This window comes from Apaloderma vittatum, unplaced genomic scaffold, assembly GCF_000703405.1.
Source record: "Apaloderma vittatum isolate BGI_N311 unplaced genomic scaffold, ASM70340v1 scaffold6697, whole genome shotgun sequence".
NCBI classification, from domain to species: Eukaryota; Metazoa; Chordata; class Aves; order Trogoniformes; family Trogonidae; genus Apaloderma; species Apaloderma vittatum.
The window spans coordinates 4,649-15,903 of record NW_009724434.1 but is presented as its reverse complement, the minus strand read 5'-3'; the positions used below and the strand labels follow the sequence as shown (position 1 = coordinate 15,903).

Genomic DNA, 11,255 nt, shown 5'->3' with positions numbered 1-11,255 from the left:
CGCTGAAAGACCGTGGCTTCTGTTTTACAGTCACATCCACTCATGCAGGAAGGACTAACCCAAAAGACTAACGCAGACTCATGCAGACCAACACAAAAATCACAAGCACAGCAGTCCCGACAGCTTAGCTCACCACAGTGCACTTGTTTATTCACTGTCTATCAGGAGTCGGTCCAAGAAAAGTTGCTGTACTCATACCCATTAAACTCCGGGTCCCACTAAGCGGGAATCTCTCGCTGGTGTGCTCCTCAATGCCAGTTATTGGAACCAGCTTTGCATTTGAAGGGCAAATAGAGCTGGAACTATTGCCATTACATCACACGCTAACGTGGAGAAGATCAAAGCTACATGGGAGAAGGTTTGTAATGCAAATGCACTGTTTATGATGCTAATCAAAGAATTTAGCTTTGTTTGGAGGAGACAAAAAGCTCCCTCATGAAAGAGACAGGGGGAGAGAGAAGCTTAAGTTCTTACCTCCTGCTGATGACAAAGGCTGCAATGAGAATGACCACGAGAACAACGCTGCCAGCCACCGAGACAAGCAGCACAGTGGGATTGGTCCCGTCGCCAATGATGGGGGAAGGAACTGGAAATGGAAAAGGGAGCGTTAGGGTCAGACTCCTTCCAAAACTCAACCCAGGTAGCGCTCGGTGAGGCTTTCTGGCTTGTGAGGGCAGTTTCAAGTAGCACTCAGATCTATCTTTAGGCCTTTATTATAGAGTCGTTTGACACAATTTTCCAACAGGGCCCTAATTAGCTGACGACACGGTGTTTGATAATGATTCGGGGAACTTCAGCTCACTGGGAACAAGGACTCCCATTCCTTCTGCCCTGAGAAGTGTAGTGGCTATTTTTTTTTTTTCTGCTTTTCTAATTACTTTCCACTCTTCCTTCCCCCTCCTTTTTCTCTCAGTGGGGCCAGATGATCACTCCCCAACCGCTACAACGAGAATAAGTTATTTTAAAACGTCTACCCTCTTCCTGCTGGATTGATTTTTTCTTTTTCAGCTGTTAACATTCTGAAGGACGTTGCCACTACCTGGCACGACCTCAAATTGATTTAAGCAGTCCTGCACGTCCAAAATAAAACAGGCTTGGTCACATCGCCTTCCTGCCACCGAAAAGCAAACATTTAGGAGGCTAAATTTGCATGTTTCCTTGAGCAAAGTCAAAAGCTCTACTGACGACGTCACTCGAACACTCTGTCTTTATGTGACTAAGGAAAAGTGCAAATACGTGAGCTGAGAGGAAGGACACCCCACTGATCTTGCAAAGGGGAGTAACAGGGTTCTGTTTTCTTGCACTCTTAGCTTAGAAAAAGAGATCTGTGGGCACGTCCTTACCTGTGTTCGTCGTGAACTCAAACGGGCCACTGAAGTCTCCGTATCCCGCTGCCGTCCTGGCCCGCACGTGAAAGACGTATGAAGTCAAGGGGTTCAAGCCTTTAATGTCAGTGTTCCTGGAGGCCGTCTTCACGATGCGATAGCTGCGCTCGTTTTGGTCCTAACGGGTAAAAGAACACCGAGGCGGTCGCGTGAAAAACGCGTGAAAACACGTGAAAACATGTGAAAAGTGGAACCCCACTTCCTGGCCAAAACCCTCACGACGAGAGAAGGTGAGTAACGAGGATGGAATCCTCAAAATACACCCTGAGGGCTGCCTTGCTCAATACTCGCCTTAGCTCTGAGCAAGCAAAAAAAGCAAAAAGATGATGATGAGGCAAGTAAGTACGATGCTCATAGATCCCTGATGATTTAAGAAATCACACAGTGAAATCCTTTGGAAAATAGCCAAGCCTTCAAATAGCATCTTCGTGATGAACAAGTAACATTTTACACATGCTGGCACTTCCTTTTTCTTCCTACCAGCCAGGAGCCATTTAAAAAAAACTCGATAAAAATATCTGAAGAAATAAAAGACCTAGAAAATGTCTTCCAGAATATCCAATCTTAACAACTGCTACAAAATCCATCAGAAAAATGTAATAATCTAGCTTCCCTGCCAATCAGATGCCTTTTTCTGTATGTGTCAGCAAAGGAAATAAGTTATTATCTTTATTAAAAAAACTTAGAAGTGTGCGTACGCGTGCGAGGGAGCACGCACACAAGCAAGAACAGGTAATTGTTCATTTTTGCAGAGACCCTTCAAAGAAAATAGCTCTTTTCACAGCTCCATACTTGAGAAGTTATTTGTGGGAATAACTTGGAACATAGGAAGAATGCAATTTTCTTTCCTTATTCTCTGTTAACAGCCATCCAAGCCCACACTATCACTCGAAGCAGAGGCTATTGGCAAACAGATCTTGTCATTATGAGTGTGTTTTATACTTCATTATTATACTTCTGCCTATGAAGTAAAGCTAAATGCCTCACTTCTGCCCAACATTATTGATTCTCGTTATAAATACGCTTGCTACGAAAGCTCAGTTCCTAGGTAAGGAAAAATAACAAAATAAACTTGTACTGTACAGCTGGAACAGTCTACGAGTTTTATCCTTGCAAGCAACCGCTCAAGCAGATGAAAGCCTTAATTGCATTTTATTAAACGGAATCTGTTTGGTTTCAAATGAGAGAACCCTATCTGGAAATAAACCGTAAAGGAACAAGGTAAAAAGCTCTCCCCAGAGGCACATAAAATTCCTTGCTCGTCTGTTTTTGAGCAGTACCTTTTCGTAGTATTTGACTTCGTACTCCAGGATGACTCCATTTGGCCTGTCAGGTTCCAGCCAAGCCAAGGCAACGCTGTGCCTCGTTATTTCTTTAGCCTGGATCAAAGCGATTGGGGATGGAGCTGCCAGGAAAAAAAAAAAAAATTACAAGCAATGAATTAGTTTTAATGAGAAATGCGTATTTTTAATCACAGCTTTCACAACACGAGCACTATTAGAAACTGCATTTTTCTTGAGGGAGGAAAGTTAGAAACATAAAGTATTTTTCCAGTTTTCTCTAACAAAATTGCATTTAATCCTCTTTTATTGAGCTTGTTCTCGCATTCTGGGCAATACCAGGCAGCTGGGTTTGGAAGTAACAACGCAGCTGTTTAAACACTGTGACATCCACGATGCCCACGCACAAACCTCTGCGAGAGGCCGAGGGACGGAAAGTTTCTGCCTCATTTTTGTCCTTTCTCAGGCACCGCACACAGACTTGTACTTGGTCCACACTGATTCCCTTCCTCCATCTCCTAAAAGTAACTGATGTTTCTTCATTAGCTCTTTGCTTCACAGGAGCTACGGAATTCCTGAGGGACCAACCTGGTTTTCTCTAAAGCCGAGAAAACATCGCCACGAGATTAAGCAAGACCAGAAAAAAGCTGAACACGTACGAATTTGGAGCCTCCCATGAAAAACAGGGAACTTGTATTTCAAGACTCTGAGCCAATTTGTGCTTCCTAAGCCGCCCGAATCGGTGAGCAGCTCCTGGAGACCAGGGAAACTCAGCACCCAAGGGCCAGATCCTGGCTTGGAGAGCTCCTTCCCGGCCAGAAGACACTGGAGACGGGTTCCACCATGTCTCAAACCGGCGTCTTCTGGAGCAGGATGAGGGTAAAAGAGAAAAAACACCTGGCAACGAGCTGAACTCCGAGCTCCTTTAAACCGTATCTGCAGCAACAAGGGCTGCGACGCAGGAGATAACGGAAAACATCTCATTGTGCACCCTGGACTTTCAGTGGAGCCCCCGCTAACGCTGAAGTTCAGGTTTTTGCCGGGCTGGAGGACAAAGCCTTCTCCCTTTGACTGCGAGAGCGGCACATTCACGGCTGCGCTGGGGGAACGGCTTCTCTAAAGATTTATGAACCCGGCTGCCCCCTTCTTGCGTTGTGTTGTTGTGTGGTCACGTCTCGAGCCAGCTGTTATCAAGCTCTTTGGATGCTGACAATAGCTGGTGTAAATGGCGGAGTCTCCGGGGATAAAAAGGGACATTCATGAAATTTTTAATCTTATCTAACAAAGCTGTCCTGTATAACCAGAGATTAGAGGTCTTCCTAAATTGAATATATTTCATCCTTTGTCCCCCGGAGTTGTAGCCATGATGCTCTTTTTTTCCTCCCCTCCTTCCCTTTCTTTTTGTTTCTTTTTCTACCCTTAACTTCGGGATGACGGAAACGTAGAGGACAAAAAGTATCCTTGAGCCGCGCATCCTTGAAAACTACCAAGAAAGACAAATAAATAAACCAGTCAGAAGAAATGAAAGGAAAATTGAACGTTGAAAGCTTCAAACCTACTTGACCATATCAGACAGTTCTGATGGAAGTGAAAAAATCTGAAAATAACCAGCAGACGCTGCGCAGTCACAAAAGGGTGTCTCCTCTTGATGTGAAACCATCAGGGAGCTGCTTCCCGATTTACTGTTTGACAGTTTGGCATCTCTGTTAGAAATGCCTCCAGAACCTTTCTCTCTTTCTTCCTGGCCTGTCTCTCACACGCAAAGGCAAATACTGGATGACAGAGGAGACTATAAAGGGAGCCAGCGGGGAGGATCCAGGTGTGCTCCATCAAGTCACAGCCGTGGTGTGACTGGGAACCTGCTGAATAGCCTCCCGGTTCCTCGGCAGGGAATCACACTTTTATTTTTTTTCGTTTTTCCCCTTCCCCTTTGCAGTGAGAATGCTGTCAGCTACTAAACCAGAAGTCAGATTTGTTAGCCTAAAATACACAACATTACGGATTAACCAACCGGAGTGAAATCTGCTCAGTCCATCGGTGCCTCGTGCAGGGCAGACGGGCAATTTTTTTAACTGAGGATCTGTGGCTTAAGCTGGTCTGACCTCAAGAACGGCAGAGAGAAAGTCCTCTTTCTTTCCTTTATCCTCTTTTTTAACCTCTTTGGTTTCCCATTTCATTTCTGCGGGCATTTAAATTGGAATTTAGCAAATCCTTCAACCCTGGGCTGAACACGCGTTTTTTCTCTGTTGTAAAATGGTTATTTGCAGCAGAAGAATACAGATTAACCACCCCCGCTTGTGACAGATGCTCAGCCTCGGAGAGTCGAACAAGTGCCCTCTCAGGTCTCTCAAAACGGGACGGCTGATCTTAGGCACTGTTGCCCTACGGTGGATGTACCCAACCTGCTCCTGGCCTCCGGGACACAAAGACAACTCCTTTTCCAATTCCTTTCTTACTCCTTACCATGACAGTTGTAAGAACAGCCCTATTTTTATCTCCCTGTCCTTTATATGCAGGTTCGTTCCACTTAACCTTAAATCTCGTCTTTCATCCCATATTCTGCAGATGAGCAATTTGTTTCTGAGGGTTTTTTTGGTTGTTTTGGCTGTACATAAGCGGTGCAGAAATCCTAAGCCTGCTGGAGTCCAACTAGGGGATGAAGAAGCAGAACTGCGAGAATCACAGAATCAGAAAGGTTGGAAAGGACCTTTAAGAGGTTGTCCAGGAGCTCTTTGATGAAATCGCTGCAGCACACACCTCTAAGGGTCCATCCAACACGACCTTGAGGACCTGGGCTCAACAGAATTACCCCACTTAATGGATAAAACCCTCCGTTACCAATTCTTTCTTATTTCTGCAAACAGCCTTACAAACCCAGTTTGTTTTCCAGGAGCCACCAGCTGACCTGGGTAGCTCAAAGACTGGAAGACCAACAGGTCTGGGTCTCCTTGAACACACATGAGCAGCAGGATGTACGAGTCCTGGACAAAGAGGACATCCCCAGCTCATCACGGCAACCCAGGCAGCAGTCACGGCCTTCGCCGTGAGCTTCTGCAAAACAACCCGCTCTTTGTTCTTCTCCCTCTTGCCTTTAAATTGCCTCTGAGGGGGCGACGCGAGGATAAACGCACAGCGGGTTGTACGATGATGCTTTGCTCAGAACAAAAGGCAGAATCTCCTCTCGCACGTGCGTGGGCTCACGGTGCGTTACATACAAACACGCCGGAGACAGCTTGACCAAAAAGGACAACCGTTAAGATGTTCACAATAAGATCGCGTGGTACCTTCAGAAGAGAGTGAAAGGCTGCTTTTCCTGTCATTTTTTACACTTTCCTCCTCCCTACCCCACGATATTTGGAAAGGAACACTGCGCAAAAACCTGTTTCTCCATCACCACTGCTTACAACAGCAAGTTTTTCTGCCAGACAAGCACAGACTGTACCCACCAAGCACCGATTCGACCAGAAGAGCCCATTACACGGGGAGTTTCGGGGTCTAAAAAGGGGCGCCCCGCAACAAAAGCACCCAGTGTAACCTCCCCTAGTTCAAAGCTCAGCAAGTTCCTCTCCCTTAACACCCCCCCACTCCCTACTGATGGGAATGTTGCAATTTGCTTTTATCTACTTCCTCAATAACCTGCCATTAAACACCTACAAGTCGTTTTATTGCTGCGGTTCGGAGCTCGCGGGCCTGCAGAGAGAGAAGGAGCACAGATGGACTACAAAAACTTCGCCCCAATGCCATAAAGCCCCATCCCCGAGGCTAGAAAGTGCTGAATTGTAACAGTTTTGAGGCAGCTTTAAAGGATGGCAGAAGCGGAGTGTCAGTTTTTCATTACTGGTTCAAATTAGGAGAGGGGGGAGATGGGAAAAAAAAAAGGAAATAAATAGATGCAATAATGTCTCTGGCATGTAGGCATCCGTGAGTGAAAACAGCCCTTTCTAAAACTACAACACACGAGTACTCGGATATCAAAGACACACAATGCCCAGTGTTTTAGTGAAGATGCCTTCTTAACCACAGCAGGGTTTACTTTCCACTCCCCACGATTTGAATTTAAATGGGTCGTGTTTACTCAAGGGGTCTTTCACTGATTGAAAAATATACCCACAGTTTGTACATTATCTCGGCTAAATTCAAATAACATATTTAAATTTAATTACTTGAAGCTTAGGGGTTTTCATGCTTTTTTTTTTTCCCCCTCAATTGCATACAACACCACTTATTTGTTCTTATCAATGGCTATGCACTTTGTCAAGCATCAAAATTAAATGCTTGAAAGCACTAATGATGTTACTGTGATTAAGGGTTTTTACCTTCCAGGGTAGATACTAAAAGCCTGCTCCATTATTAATTACTTTTAAAAAAAAATAAAGAAGAAAAAAAGGTTTCTGAGAATCTAACACTGAAGAAAAGTCCTCTTGGAAATCTAAACACGACAGCAGAAGATCTTCTCGTCATTGGGACAAAACACGTTTCTAAGGGAACTTTGGGTTTTCTCTGAATATTTACCTTGCAGCACTGTGGGATTTTGTACCTCGTATTACCAAATAGCCTCAACGGCAGGAAAACCATGTACAACACGAAGAATCAAATATGTTTTTAATCATTTCTAAAGGCAACATTCCCTGGGCCAGATTCCGGTAATTTTATTCACGCAAGAGAGCTACCGGCTGCCGCACCGACTTGCCATCAAGCAGAGGGAGAAGCAGCCAGCCCTGTCTACTTACATGTACCCAAATAAATCAAAAAGAAAGCAGTTCTGCTCTTCCCTGAGATACCGATGTTCGGCTTCCCAAACCAAGGAGCATGGCCAAATTTCCAGGCATGTGCACAGCCCGCACGGCCGAGCTGCAGAACCGAGCTACGCCCCTCGCCCGGGGACCAGCGAGAGTCTGCGGCTGGATGTGCGCTTTCCAAACTAACCACAGGCGTATTTTCTTTTTTTTTTTCTTTTTTTATTAATTATTCCCTCCATATAAGTGGAGCAAACATTCGCCCTAGCGATGACTGGGCCAGGTTAGGACTTGGACGAGGATCGACTGATTGCTCAACCTGGCAGCCTCCCAAGCCATTCCCGAGCCCTCTGTCTTCCCACCGTCTGCCTCTCCTTCCCCCAGGAATGACGACTGGTGAGGAACACCTCCCAGTTTGGAAAGCGAGACACGCCGCGATCCGGGCCAACGCTTTTCAAGCTTCAGCATTTCAAGCAAAGGCTTTAAATCCGCGCCCAAGGTTATCCACCCACGTTTGAAAAATCCCGGCCGGCGCGATGTGAAGCTGAGCTGGGCTTCTCGCTCTCCATCCCTTCGACCTTCTGCACTAAACCCTCCCTCCTCGGTACTAGAAGTCACACAGCTCAGGAAAAGCACAGGATCCTCTCGTAGGACACCTTCACCCCCAAACAACAGGCACAAGTGATCGTCCTTTGCTTTCCAGGCTCCACAACTTAAGGGCTTTGAGAAAAACAGGAGACAAATGCTCAAACCTAAGGACACATCAGTTAAGTTTGTAACGACGCGCTCACAAAAGAAAAAACATGAGATTTTAAAGACTCTTAGCACGGCACTATGATGTTTTAAACATTTCCTCCATTTCAAAGTTTTCATTTCTTGCCTCTCCCAAAAGAACCTGCGCTGCACATCGTGCCAAAACCACAAAAGCTGGCTCTGACTTGCATCAAATCAAAAGCTTGAAGGAAAACCCAGGCTCTTAGCAGCAACAAATAGTAGTAGTAGTTGAGGATTATTAGAGCGCTGTATTTTCACCACCCTTCTTCAGCTCCAGTTCTTGGAGACGTGCTTAGAACCTGTGTATTTTTCTGGGTTGCAGGTCCAGTTCTGTGCCAGTTTTAGCACTTCATCGTACCAAAACTGCTCTAATTTAGATCAAACCCATTCTAGGAGCCGAGGTTCCCCGTGATTAACATCTGGAACTGCAGCGAGACAACGGTGACAGAGAAGATTTTGCACACCCAGGAGACAGTTTGTTCTGGATATTAATTTCTGAGGACCAGCCCTTAACAGTAAAACATATTTTTCAGGTAGTAGCCCTCCAGTTCTGAAGGCCAAGCAATGATGTCACCTAATGCACGACAGGTCTGGAGTAGCTCCAGAGATCTGAATCTGCAACCTGCAATGCCAAGGGATTGCCTTAAACCAAGAGAATCTACACAGCATTTAGCAAGAAATCTGTACTACAGCTCAAGCATGGGGTCTGTTTAGTCTGAGAACTGCTTGTTTTCCTTCTCCTAGCTCGCTAAGAAATCCTGTTGGCATGTTCTGACAAGGATAACTTAATAGTTGCCAACAGAAACATGGCAGAATACTGTGTATTTCCTGTATGTATGAATGCCAGTTTAAAACAAACAGGAAAACAAGCCTTTCAGTTGGAAGGCAATTTATAAAAATCTACCTGAATGCTACAACCACTTAAAAAAAAATTAAAAATCAGAACTGAAACACTTCTAAATGCTTAAACTAGAAAGATTAACAAAAGTATGTAGGGCGAGAAAGTCCAGAGCTACAAGCAATTTGTTAAGACGGGGAATTAGTCAGCAGCTGCCTGACCTGAGCAGGTTTGGGGCCGCTGGTCACGTTGCAGGTCACGTTGCAGTCACCCTTCCCTCTAGCTGAGGTTAGAATCTGATCCAACATAAACAACAAGAAATTCTGTAGCCTCAAGAAGCCAACGCTGATGCTTCACTGGGTTGAAGGAAGCTGAGAAAATGGAGATGGGATGGAGAAAGGTTGTCCTAATTCCGAGTCCTCCTTTAGGGCTCGGGTCAGCCACGCTCAGAGGTGGGATCCCCGGACCCAAATTGGGGGTGAAAACTTCCAAGAAGCATGTGCTGTACCCATCTCCATCCTTCCAGATGCCAGCTCAGGAGGCACCGACCACCAAAACCCCTTGATGTCAGACACAGAGGCTCTGGAGGGGGGTAGTAGGATGAGAAATTAGAGACCAGAAGCTCTAGTCAGTAAAACAGTTATGTTGGAAACGGGGCATTCTCCAAGCTCTCAAAGTAGTCTGGAACAAGCCCAACCCAGTACAGGGCAAGTGTGTGATTCTGGTACCCTTGGCGCTTCCCAACGCTGCTCTTCTTGCTCCTTGCACAGTTACTTTTTATTTATTGAGATACGGGTGCCTAGATGATATATATACGTGCTAAATAACTTCCTTTGTCACTCACTTTCAGCATTAAGAGTATTAGCTTTTGTAAAAAGAGACACTTAAAAGCCTTTTTAAAACCCAGACAAATAAAAGCCTCTGCCCGATCTGCCACTTAGACGCTTTGGAAATACTCAAGTGTCTTCTGAACAAAATGAACAAACAAACGCTCTGACTCACTTTGCTAAAGCAGCGATCGCTATTTTAATAAATAGACACGGCCGCATTGTCTCATCTTGGCTTCTGCGGTAAAAGCAGCGAGTTAGATTTTTGCCATTCGGGTTTCTCGGATCGATCGCCCAAAGTCAGAAACGGCAAGAATCTCGGTGGAAGAAAATAAAATTACAAACATTTTCCTTCAGCGGTGACGCACAACTCCAACAGCAACTGCAGGCTGCATCCCAAAACGCCCTCCTGAGCCTGCGGCACCAAAAAGAATCCAAATCCAGGACTCACCTGGCAATGAAAACCACAACTGCTGTCTTGAGAGTAAAAAATTGTTTTGAAGTCACCAAATTAAAGAAACGTCACCTTTCTCTACCTTCAGCTCCACCACACGGAAGAGGCTGGTAGAGAAGGTTTGCATTTACACATTTGCATTTCAGCTGCAGGACCTGCAAATTTTAACCACAGTTGATATTCCGAGCGTTCAGCTGGAACTCCGGCAAAGTACCTTCTGCACACCGGTCAGACAGATTGGACACGATACAATCTCTGCCTCTGGGCTGTTGGGAAACTCTTGAGACGGAACCAAGGCTTCAGTTTTTTCTGCGCTCACATTAGGAGGGATTTTATGGAGGATGCTGGCCTGGCAGATCCTCACTTCTTCCAGGATGCTGCAAGACACCTCCCCTCCAAAGATCCTCTTCTTCAGGGGAAAAAGCGGAAAAGCACCCCAGAGACTCTGACTGCGGCACAAAATAGCTCCCACGCTCTAAGCTCTTCTCCCTGGAACTGAATTAAGCCCTTTTTCCTTCATCTGCAACAGGCAGATTTCTTCAGGAAATTAAAAATCATTAAGAGACGGGATGAGAGAGAGAACGACATCCTGCACGCGGCGTTGCCGCAAGAAGCAAAGCTACCTGGCGTTTGCTGTTCTTAAAAAAAAAAATAAAATAAAAACCATAATGATGAGGGACAAACTGGGGAAGAGTCTCAAGCTTTCTAAAACACATAAACCTTATAATTAAAATAGTAGTTCATGATGTCAGGAACTGATTACATCACAGGGGGCACATAATTAAACCTACAAAGGGGTTTCGTTGTCTTGGTTTTATGCCGGATGCTGAAAACTAGTGTGTTATTCATCAAAAACCAGTGTAAATTAGAAAAAAATCAAGAAATGGAATAAGTAATTAAATGGTAAAGGTGACTGCCTCAGTGGGAAACAGTCAGAAAGATAATGGGTAAAGCTTCCTGC

The 11,255-nt window shown here is 45.2% G+C and overlaps 1 protein-coding gene across 1 annotated transcript in view; it reads right to left on the bottom strand.

Annotated features, from left to right (window-relative positions):
- The window catches only part of LOC104276246 (ephrin type-A receptor 4-like), a gene marked incomplete at its 5' end in the record, with an annotated part of 26,774 nt that extends 16,071 nt beyond the window's left edge, over positions 1-10,703 (bottom strand). Inside the window, 7 exon segments of the mRNA XM_009872485.1 lie at positions 475-586; positions 1,344-1,503; positions 2,666-2,790; positions 5,571-5,646; positions 5,766-5,897; positions 6,320-6,355; positions 10,509-10,703. Coding sequence (XP_009870787.1) covers positions 475-586; positions 1,344-1,503; positions 2,666-2,790; positions 5,571-5,646; positions 5,766-5,897; positions 6,320-6,355; positions 10,509-10,703 — 836 coding nt within the window.
- Between the last annotated feature and the right edge of the window lie 552 nt (positions 10,704-11,255).